At 35.1% G+C, this 11,997-nt stretch overlaps 2 protein-coding genes across 2 annotated transcripts; both read left to right on the top strand.

The window, feature by feature from the left end:
* Positions 1–8,019: 8,019 nt before the first annotated feature.
* On the top strand, positions 8,020–9,734 carry LOC107476654 (40S ribosomal protein S25-2). Its single transcript, XM_016096505.3, has 4 exons — positions 8,020–8,173; positions 8,252–8,326; positions 8,466–8,600; positions 9,444–9,734. The coding sequence occupies exons 1-4, from the start codon at positions 8,171–8,173 to the stop codon at positions 9,555–9,557; spliced, it is 327 nt and encodes a 108-aa protein (XP_015951991.1). The 5' UTR covers positions 8,020–8,170; the 3' UTR covers positions 9,558–9,734.
* A 1,070-nt stretch (positions 9,735–10,804) lies between these two features.
* Positions 10,805–11,706, top strand: LOC127739609 (uncharacterized). The gene has a single exon (XM_052258054.1). The coding sequence runs from the start codon at positions 10,805–10,807 to the stop codon at positions 11,663–11,665; it is 861 nt and encodes a 286-aa protein (XP_052114014.1). The 3' UTR covers positions 11,666–11,706.
* The last annotated feature ends 291 nt before the right edge of the window (positions 11,707–11,997 follow it).

The raw sequence follows: 11,997 nt of genomic DNA, 5'->3' as shown, positions 1-11,997 counted from the left end.
GTCTTACGGTAACCATGCTCCCCCATAACAGATTCAAACTTCTTGTACCACTATCTTGGAGCTTGCTTTAACCCCCATAAAGACTCTTCTTAAACTTGTACACAAAATCTTCCTTTCCTTTAACAACAAAGCCCTCCGGTTGCTCTATGTAGATCTCCTTGTCTAAATCACCATGAAGAAAAATTGTCTTCACATCCATTTGATCAATCTCCATATCAAGAGACGCTGCTAATCCAAGCACAGCACGAATGGATGACATCCTCACAACAGGAGAAAAGATCTCCTCATAATCAACACCTTTTCTCTGGCTAAAACCTCTAACAACCAATCTAGCCTTATACCGAGGCTTAGAATTGTGTTCTTCATTCTTGATTATGAATACCCATTTGTTCTTCAAAACTCGCATACCTTTCGGTAGTTTCACCAACTCATAGGTATCACTATCAAGCAAGGACTTCATTTCTTCTTGCATAGCTTCAAGCCATTGAACTTTGCTTTCATCTTCAACAACCTCTCCAAAACATTCAGGTTCTCCCCCATTAGTCAACAAAACAAACTCATGTGGAGAATACCTTGACGAAGGCTTCCTCTCTCTTGTAGTCCTTCTGAGTGCATTTGCAGTAATTTCCAAAGTTGGTTGTTCATCTTGATCATCATCACCAACTTTATCAAGTATCGGATTAATTGTTCTATCTTCACCTACACTTGTATCATGCTCATTTTTTGAGTTTCAACTCTACCATCTTCTACCATAGGCATAAAGGGAGTAATATCAAAGTCAGAAAAATTATCACTAGGCTGAACCATTGGCTTCTCCGTATTATCAATATCCTTCAATGTTTGGTCTTCAACAAAGGCAACATCTCTTCTCCGAATCACCTTCTTGCTAACAGGATCATAAAACCTGTAACCAAAATCATCCTTGCCATAGCCAATAAAAAATACACTGCCTAGTCTTTACATCAAGCTTAGATCTTTCATCCTTGGGAATATGAATAAAAGTTTTACATTCAAAGACTTTTAAATGATCATAAGAAACATCTTTACCTAACATACCTTATCTGGCACTTCAAATTGCAAGGGAACACATGGCGTCTGATTCAAGACATGAACAACAGTGCTCAAAGCTTCACCCCTAAAGGATTTTGCCAATCTAGATTGTGACAATAAGCACCTAACTCTTTCAACAAATGTTCTACTCATCCTTTTAGGCAAGCCATTCAACTGAGGAGTCTTTGGAGGAGTCTTCTGATGTCTTATACGATGCTCTTTATAATAAGCATCAAATGGACCTGAGTACTCACCACCATTGTCAGTACGAATGTATTTCAAATTATTCTCAGTTTCTCTTTTAACAGAAGCTTGAAATTGCTTGAACACATTCAAAACTTGATCTTTGGTCTTCAAAGTGTAAACCCATAATTTTCTAGAATAGTCATCAATAAAGGTTACAAAATAGATAGACCCTCCAAGTATTATTGTCTTCATCAGCTCACATACATCAGAATGCACCAAGTCAAGTATCTCCGGCTTCCTTGAAGGTGGATAGCTTTTGAAAGAAACCCTGTTTTGTTTCCCAACAAAGCAATGGATGCACTTTTGTAAAGCAAGCTTACAACCAGATAAAAGATTCCTCTTGGATAACATATTCATGCCTTTCTCACTCATATGACATAATCTCTTATGCCATAAATTAGTTTCATCAACAAACTCAGTAGCATTAACAATATTTTTCGTAATCTTTGTTTGGTTTAAATAAAAAGTAGAGTGTCGTGTACCTCTAGCAACAACCATGGAACCCTTGGTGAGCTTCTAACTATCACGAGAGAATGAGCTATCAAAGTCTTCATCACACAACTTACCAACAGAAAGTAAGTTCAACCGAATATCTGGAACATGCTTCACACGCTTCAAAGTCAACTTGGAACCGTTGGAGGTTTCTAAGCAAACTCGTCCAAAACCAGTACATTTTGCAATACCTTGATGAGCCATTTTCACATCACCAAAATCACCAGGAGTATAAGAGGTAAACAAATTCCTCCTTGATGTAACATGAATAGAAGCACTACTATCAATCACCTAACTAGTGTTATTATCAACAAGGTTAACAGATTCAAACTCCTCAACAAGAAGAAAATCATCATGAGTAACATTAACCTTGTCTTCATTGCTACCATCATCTTTATTTTTACTCTTGTCTTTACTTGTCTTGGCTTTCTCCTTCTTTAGCTACCAACAAATTTTTTTCACATGTCCCTTTTGACCACAATGATGACACTTAATATTCTTATACTTTCCTCGAGACTTGCTTATGCTTTGATCTCTACCTTTAGGACCTCGACTTTTGTTTCTTCCCCTAGACTCACAAACAAGAACATCTGAATGTGTAGTCGATGTACCTTATGACTTTCTTCTCATTTCTTCATTCAAAACACTGCTCTTGGCAAGATCGATAGAGATTACATCATCAGGAGCAGAATTAGACAATGACATTCTGAGAATTTCCCACGAGTCTGGTAAGGAGCCAAGAAGTAACAATCTTTGAACCTCTTCATCAAACTTGATACCCATGGAAGATAACTTATTCATCCTTGGAAGTTATTCAAGTGATCTGTCATTGATGTCCCATCTGTATACTTCAAAGCTAACAACTGCTTGATCAAAAATATCTTGTTATTCCCAATTTTTCGAGCATACAACTGTTCAAGTTTAATCCAAAGGGTACGAGTATGTGTCTCTCTAATAATATGGTTCAACACATTATCGTCAACACACTGCCTAATATATCCATAAACTTGTCTATGCAACAAAGTCCAATCATCATCAGATTTATCATTAGGCTCTTTGTACCAAAAACTGGTTGATGAAAATTTTTGACATAAAGCAAATCTTCCATCTTTTACTTCCACAAATCATAATTAGAACCAATAAGAATGATCATCCTACTAGTATTAGTATTAGCTTCCATTGTTCACATAATCACAAGTCCAGAAAAATACCAACAAGCTCTGATGCCAGTATGAAAGAGTCTAACTTCAACACTTCTCACACTTGCAACATTAACAATCTCCCCTTCAAGGGTGTGTGTGTGAGCCTTTACATCAAGCATCAACTCCCCTCTAGCTCCTCCACCACATATGAGTATTCGTCCATCACACTGCCTCAAAACACCATGGGACACGCCGTCTGGACCAGCTTTGCTGGGAAGACTTTCGATGCTTCACCTTGAATACCCCTTAAAACCACCAGACCAATTAACCATCCAATCGTGGAGAGTTCTCGACCACCGGAAAAACTTCGGGGAGGAATAAAGTGAGATAACATAAGATAAGAAGACACCACATCCAACTCAAAACCTTAAGGTAGTAAGTTAATGAGTCTCTCATCTTATAAACTCCTCACTCTTCCTTGCTTTTTTTGATGTGGGATTAACTTCAACACTTCTCACACTTGCAACATTAACAAAAATTGGGGTCATGCATTCAAGATCTCGAAGAAGGACTTGACTCATTGTTTAGGCACTTAACCAAAATCAGGGTTGCCCTTCTCAACATTCTTGATTAGTAGTTGTTTATCCAACTTAACGGCTTCTGAATTTTGTAATATATTAATTAATTAGCACCTTGTATATAATTATTGCAGATAATGTAATATTTATTTTTATGATAACGATGAAATTGTTTAACTAATAAGGATGGAATTACAAATTATATATAGTTAAATTTGCTCGGCCAAAATAAATAAATAAATAAAATTGAGTAAACTTACGATTGACTTTGAGTTTTCATGCAAATCATGCAAACAAAGGAATAAATTTATCGCTCTTTGTTCTAAATTCTTTGCTATATAATAAAAGAGAACACTTATTTTTTAGAATTATAATTTAGTTAAATATATTAAATCATCTAAGAATTCTCACTTATAAATTTTAAATGAAAATAACGTTTTTTTTAATGGTGAGAGACAAACTTATTTAACAAAAAATCACAAATGAATTTGTCATTTATAAATTTTAAAAGACTACTTCATCTCACCATTTATAAAGATTGATAAAACACAAAAATTGTCATTGTCAAACAAAATTTTGCGGGTTTTTTGTTAATTCAATTTTTTTTGGAAATGTATTCATTTATTGTTATAATGATCTTTTATCTTTTTTATGGATAGAAATAAAAATCTATTATATATATATACGGGCCTGCTACACATACAAGTAAAAAGGCCCTACAAGTTTTACAAGTTCCCAACCCATACATCATTCACACGCGTACTCATCTCACTTTGAATGGAGCATAAATTACACGCGTCCCACTCAAACGGTTTCTCTTCGCAAATAGCTCTCCTTAATGGCGCACTCTTCCACTTCTCCAACCCGTTCAAAGAAAATACAAACCGTCCATTTTCGAGCAACATTCCAAACTGCAGAGATAGCACTTGTCGCGAAGATCATAACTCTCCATCAACACAACGTAGAACTCTCGATCAAGAATCTCAAGAAAAAACGAAGTTATAATACTCAAGGTACGTTACGTTACTATTTCACTCATATTCTATATTTTCCAGATTTCGAAAACGAAGAACTAGGTTTTACTGTTCTTCTACATTCTTCTAGGTTTTATTGTTCTTGTTCTAAGTCTCATTTTACATTTTTTAATATTCTACTTGTTCTACGTTTTACTGTTATTCTTGGTTCTAGGTTATAGTGTTCTTCTTAGTTGTTCTAAGTATTACTGTAGTTGTTTTTCTAGTTCTTCTGGTAATTGATTGTTTGGAATATAATGCGTAATTTGCTGGGTGTATATGGAGTAACTTGTTGGGTGTATATCACACACTTTGTTGGGTGTATATTTCTGAACTGATATACTGTAATATATTCAACAGTTGCACTGTTCTAATATTTGATTCTCCATGGGTGTATATTACTTGACCTTGTAATGTTGCTTGTCCTTGTATATTAATGCTTGTTTGAGTGATATCTGACTGATATCTATGGGTGTATCTGACTCATATCTATGGGTGTATCTTATTTATATCCTTGGGTGTATCTTGCTGATATCAATGGGTGTATTTTTCTGAACTAATATACTGTAATATATATTCAACAGTTGCACTGTTCTAATATTTGATTGTCCATGGGTGTATATTACTTGACCTTGTAATGTTGCTTGCCCTTGTATATTAATGCATGTTTGAGTGATATCTGACTGATATCTATGTGTGTATCTGACTCATATCTATGGGTGTATCTTATTTATATCCTTGGGTGTATCTTGCTGATATCTATGGGTGTATTTTTCTGAACTGATATACTATAATATATATTCAACAGTTTCACTGTTCTAATATTTGATTGTCCATGGGTGTATATTGCCTGACCTTGTAATGTTGCTTGCCCTTGTATATTAATGCATGTTTGAGTGATATCTGACTGATATCTATAGGTGTATCTGATTCATATCTATGGGTGTATCTTATTTATATCCTTGGGTGTATCTTGCTGATATCTATGAGTGTATTTTTTATTTCAGAAAAAATGGCAGCCAGAAACCAAGTTGGAAGAAATGTAAGTGTGCTTAGATGAAATAAATGTCAGCTAGGTAAATGTGTTTAAAAAGTAAATAACTCTGTATTACATTTCTCAATTAACATGGTTGATTAAACAGAATATTCTTTTTAACTGTAGGACGAGGTGGACCACTTTAGAGTGGAATATGCTTCCAGGATTCTATTCCATGACATGAATCTAGACAAAGCTGAAGCCATTAGGAAAAGTAATGCAATAAGACTGTCTAAGCCATCCTCGTTTTTATTGAGTCCATATTGTCAGATAGATTCTGAGGATATTGACACTGTTTAATGTAAATGTTATATAGTTCTGTAACAAATTGAACACATGCTGTAAAAATTTTTCAATTATAGTTCTGTTTATTGTCAAATTTCTTTCAATAATTAAAATCTCTCTGCTGTATTCAAAATGTATGAATTACAGGTACTATAATATGAAGGAAAAAATCAAACCAAATATACATCCATAACTTGCCATTTTTTACACCCAAAGAACGTTGAATATACACCAAAAAATCTATCCCCCTAATGTTTTATCCCTAAAACCCTAAACACGAAACACTTAAAACCTAAACCCTAACCCGTACCCCGTAAACTATAAAACCCTAAACTCTAATACCCAAAACCCTTAAACCATTGTAAAAAAAAATAAACAGTATTTTATAACATAGAGATCCTTTGCGTGCTTCTCATCCCTGTCCAGAAGTGGTGATCCAAATAGACTGGAACCCATATATGACGGTCTTCATAGAGATCTGCAGAATAAACCCAAACACAGACTATAAATACACCCGAAGAAAATTAAATTTACACCTCTGCTACAGATTTTAAACAAACATTACCTGAAAGCCACTTGTTGTCCACAAGACCAAAATTCAGCAGAAATTCATTCCAATTCCTATCAAATGAGTCTTTACTATGAGAGTTCCAAACAACTTCGCTTATTTCTTGTTCAATTTCTGCATGTCCCTTGTACCCGTTTAATTTGCTTGAAATCTTCTTCATGATGTGCCAAATACACCAACGGTGAATTGTTGTTGGCATACAGGCCTCTAAAGCTCTTTTCATTGATGCGCATTGATCGGCGAAAAATCCTTTCGGAGCATTTCCTCCCATGCAACGAAGCCAACATTGAAATAACCATTTGAATTATTCAATTTCTTTATTTTTCATCAAAGAGCATCCAAGAAGTGTTGACTGACCGTGGTGATTCACCCCGACAAAAGAACCACAAACCAAATTATACCTGAAACAAATTACCATAGTGCAGAATGGAAAATCATTACGTACACCCAACAAATGCTTTGTATACACCCAAAAAACACCCAATATACACCTCTGTGGCATATTCATAAAACACATTAATTTAGAATCATAAAAAGGGACAGTTTATTACTTGTTTGTATTGTATGTGGTGTCAAATGAAATAACATCTCCGAAATACTAGTTTCTGTAAAATTTTCCAGCATCTTCAAGGGTGGTAAAGGTCATTCCAACCTTTGGAACAAACTGGTCATCAACAACAGAGAGAGGCTACAGAATACACCATGTCAAAAACTAGAAATACACCCAATCATTGGTAATATAATACACCCGAACGGCACCAACTCAACCAAAATGACAATAAAAGCCATAAGCTGTAAATACACAGGGCGCAGAATACACCATGACGAAAACTAAAAATACACCCAATCATGTCTCATATAATACACCCGAACGACAACAACTCAGCTAAAATAACAGAAAAAGCCATAAACTGTAAATACACCCACACTCTAGAAAAAATACACCCAAACAAGTTTTGATCTACACCCGAGCGTCTGCTATAAATTCCAGATAATCAATCAAATACATTACATTCAATCCACAGATTTATGTTGACGCGTTAGTCTCACAGTCAATGTTCACGAATTATTCAGCTACACAATGTTATACAAATTACTGCAACAAAATTCAGAGTAAACGTATGTAAATCAAACCTCAGAAACTTCGTTAGATTCAAATTCATAATCCACTTCGCCCTAATTCAGCTGAGAATCTGAGGTTGAATCATCCATTATCTTCAAAACGAATCCAAACTTTGATTTCAGTAAACAAAAATCGATAGAAAACGAAACTAGAGTTAGAAAGAGAGAAGAATAAGAAGAAGAAGAACGAGAAGAAAAACGAAGAAGAAAACAAATCTAGAAATAAGGAGAGAAGAACGAGAAGAAGAAGAACGAGAAGAAGAACGAAGAAGGAAACAAATCTTTTAAATTTGGTAGTTACATATACGCGGGATCTTTATATAGCGCATGTATTGGACGTAGGGCATGCAGCGCGTTTTGTGGGTTTATTGCTTAATGAACTTGTAAAGCATACAAGCCCTAATGGCTTGTATGTAGAGCAAAATGAAGTCTACGGGATGGGCCTAAAGGAAGAACAGTCCAATGCTTTAAGAAGAGAAGTGCAACGACGTCGTTTAGATGTTTAGGTTAACCCCTCCTTAGAAAACCCTAGGGTTTCACATTCACTTTCGTCTGCTGCTGCCACTTGACTTGAACAGACCACAACTTCCGGCGCTGCACCCAAACTCCTTTCTCCTTCCTCTCTCGCAACCCATTCCATGGTGCATCTCCTAAATTTGATTTCTTTTTCAATTCACTATACATCACTCTGATTGGTTCCATTGGATTGTTGATTGCAGGCTCCAAAGAAGGATAAGGCTCCTCCACCATCTTCTAAACCCGCCAAATCTGGTGGTGGCAAGCAGAAGAAGAAGGTCCCCTTTTATTCTTTTGAATATTTAAAATAAATGTACTTTTCTTTTGGGCTCTAAATGAATTATTGGTTGACCTATTGGGTAATTTTGGGGATTTTAAAGTTTGGATGTTTTTTGTTATTGTGAATGTGAATAACAGAAGTGGAGCAAGGGAAAGCAAAAGGAGAAGGTGAACAACCAGGTGCTGTTTGATCAGGGTACTTATGACAAGCTCCTCTCTGAAGCTCCCAAATTCAAGCTCATCACTCCTTCCATTCTCTCTGATCGTTTGAGGGTACCCCTCTTTCTCTTACTCTCCCAAGCATTAGTGTTCTTTCTTGATGTGTGTTTATAGCAGGATCTGAGATTTAGGTTGTGATTAGGATTGGAGTCACTGCTTTTTGAAGTGTCTTTGAATTTGTTTTTAATTCTATTGACATTCTAAGTTTGTAAGCTTAGGATAAATTCAACTCTTTATCCTGTTTGCATATATGTTCCTGCAGTCCTGCTCTGCTGCTGCATTATTTGGGGCTAATTCTAAAAGGCTTTGTGTGCCCTCTTTTGTGTTTATAGTTTTGTGCACATATATTTTTTTCTGTTATATTGTTTTTGTGGCTTGTGTTACTTGTTATGCTCTTGTTATATCTTATCCATTATCTACACTGTTGATTTTGTCTTCTATTTATGGTTGTCAATACTCCACTCTTTGTCTCTAACATCAGCCTTCATTTGTGAATTTTACAACTATTTTCTTCTCGGTTGATTGTTAATAAAGTTATCCCGTCATGTAGATATGATTTGCCAAACCACTAGTTTGTAAAGGTGATGAGGCCTCAGCATTTATTTGTTTTAGAAAAACCATATTGGTTTCTGGTTACATTTCCTTCACCTCTAAGCTTAAAGTTCGCAATTATATGTACAATTGAAGGCCCGTCTTTCTTGATGATCTCTTTCTGACAGTTACGATCATGACTTCATTATCCTTTTCTGTCGGAGGCGTTCTAAGTGTAGCTTTTGCAGCACACTTCCTGCTTGCACTTAGCACAATAAGATATATGATTCTCATGAAGCACTCTATGACTATGAGTAATGTTTTATTCTTCCCAAAAGAGTCATCATCTTCCTTTCTTTGTTACAGATTAATGGATCGCTTGCAAGGAGGGCTATAAGAGAGTTGATGGCTAGAGGGTCAATTAGACTGGTCTCCGCGCACGCAAGTCAGCAGATTTACACAAGAGCAACAAACACCTAGATATAGTTTTTGCAAGATTAATGAAATGTTTTTTTTCCCCTCCAGTTTTTGATGTACTTCTGGCTAGATTGTTTCAATACTAGACTATTGCTGAATCCTTGTGCTGAGATTATTTTGTGTAATTTATAATGTATTTGACTTCTATGTTTCATCATTTTTGGTATTTTAATGATCTTATTTTGACTCTTTTTTTAGTTGTATTTCTAATGTGGTGATTATATATTTAAGCTGAATCCTAATTTACAATCAACTTCTATTGGTTCAGCGCTGCAGATTTCTCAGTCTTTTCTGTAAATTAATTATGCAACAAGTACTCTAAAAATCAGATATCAAATTAGTTACTCATGTCTGACACATTGAAATACAAAATATATATTGATATTATGTTAAAAAAGCACATGTATTTATATATAAATGGATATGGTTAATTGTGTATACGTAGTATTTTTTTTAATCATATTTTGGCCATGATGACAGTGACGTCTATGCTACACAAATTTAGACATTTAAATATGGATTCTGCTCCCTATAGTATTTTATGGAAAAAATGTTTCATTTTATTTTTTAAAAATTAAATTTTTAAGACAATTTTGATTATGTCAATGTCGTTACCAATTGTTTTCATGGCATTTTGTTACTAAATCTTTTAGCCAGTGATTGCTCTAAATATATTTCCTGTGAGCTGAAATAGAAGTTGTGCGCTATAAACCTTGTGTAATGTAAGTCTGAAGATTGAATAATAATAACTCTAGGGGACACCTACACCTACACACGCTTTACACTCCATTGTGGTGGTTGTCCTCTTCATCTTCTGAATCTCCTCATAATCTGCCAAACCAGATGGGTCTAAACACAACTTGCAAATATTGTAGTATGCTAATAAAATATTATGTTTTCTAACACGCATGCATAAAATCAATAAATATTTTATCCCACTTTAAATGAGTTAATAATAGACACTATTATAAACTATCCACTTGATGGTTAGTATCTTCACCTGCATGCATTTTAGATAAACATCAAAAAATTATTAATTGATGAGGGATGAGTTGTGAAGCTTGGCTTGTAGGAAGCATTTACCAAACAATGCTGTGGTAGCTTCAAGATTATAAGGTCAAAGTTTGTGAGTCTTTGTGATATTTAAAAAGAAAAATATTCTTCTTGTCTCCTCAACAATTTTGCTATATATAGATGTCAGATATTGTGTGTTTAGAACAACAACTTGTGCTATTGATCACATGAAAAAAATGGCAATTTTTGAAACAAACACAAAGATCTCTCTTCATCTTCGCAGCAACAGCCTGCCATCGGCGCAACACCCTTTTGGATCGCAATGTGAGGAGCATTGCCGGAGATTGAAGGACTCTGAGGTCACCTCTTGTTCTTCATCATCTTGGATAATCAAGAATCTTGATATCTTGCAAGATCTGCATGAGTGCATTAACAATCTGCTCCAATTACCAAACTCACAACAAGATTTGGCAGGAGAATGCATCCATGAACTATTAGATGGATCTCTAAGGCTCTTGGAAATATTTAGTATGGTTCAAGATTGGCTAGTGCAATCAAGGGAAAGCGTGTGTGAGCTCGAGTCAGTTATTCGCAGGCGAAGTAAAGCCAAAAATGGAATCTCAATTGAGGTTGGAAAATACATTGCATCAAGGAAACAGATCAAGAAGGCAATAATTCAGAAAGCCTTGACAAACATGAAAGGATTCAAGAAGGATATTATGGTTGCTTCTTCCTCAAGCAAAGACAACGCGACTTTAGCCATCTTAGAAGAAGCAGAATTAGTCACATTGAACTCATTGGAATCTTTGTTGTTGTTCATCAATGGTCCAAAGGAACAAGAAAGCCAGGGAAAGTGGAAAGTGATGCCCAAATTGTTGAAGTCTAATAGAGTTGAATCATGTGACACAAATGAATTTGAAAAGGTTGATGCAACTTTGAAGATTCTCATGAATCACAAGCCTCGCTCAATTGAGAATCTTCACAGCCACATGGAAAATTTAGTGATGTGCATTCAGGATCTAGAAGCAGGCGCGGAACGCCTTTCGAGGCAACTAATTAGAACTAGAGTTTCCCTTCTCAATATCTTCAGTTACTAGTCATGGAAAATAACTAATTGCTGATACTTGTACATAAATTGTAACTAAAGAAACAAAAATTGAAAATAATAGTTTTTTTATCATATGTCACTTCACCTTTCTTATCCTCCATATCTTACTTCTCCAATTTTACATTCTACTATTTGCTACAATTTTAAAAAATAAAAAAACAGAATTTTCCTTTTTTTCCCCCTTCGTTGTTTACCAGAATTAGAATAAGTCTGCATAGGCTGAATAAGGGGGGAAAGAAAAGAAAAAAAAAAGAGAATAAATAGCTAGCCTCTTAAGAACGTGTATAATGCCAGGTTGCACATATGTTGCTATAAATTAAT

The sequence above is a fragment of the Arachis duranensis genome, chromosome 3, assembly GCF_000817695.3.
Source record: "Arachis duranensis cultivar V14167 chromosome 3, aradu.V14167.gnm2.J7QH, whole genome shotgun sequence".
Lineage (NCBI taxonomy): Eukaryota > Viridiplantae > Streptophyta > Magnoliopsida > Fabales > Fabaceae > Arachis > Arachis duranensis.
Note: the sequence above shows the minus strand (reverse complement) of the source record. Positions and strands in the feature narration are given on the sequence as shown.

Bases quoted from the DNA above. Each gene is read 5' to 3' on its own strand.
- LOC107476654 (XM_016096505.3), top strand. The intron at 8,327-8,465 runs GTCCCCTTTTAT...TGTGAATAACAG, and splicing joins GTGGCAAGCAGAAGAAGAAG to AAGTGGAGCAAGGGAAAGCA. The intron at 8,601-9,443 runs GTACCCCTCTTT...TCTTTGTTACAG, and splicing joins TTCTCTCTGATCGTTTGAGG to ATTAATGGATCGCTTGCAAG.
- LOC127739609 (XM_052258054.1), top strand. From the start codon at position 10,805: ATGGCAATTTTTGAAACAAACACAAAGATCTCTCTTCATCTTCGCAGC.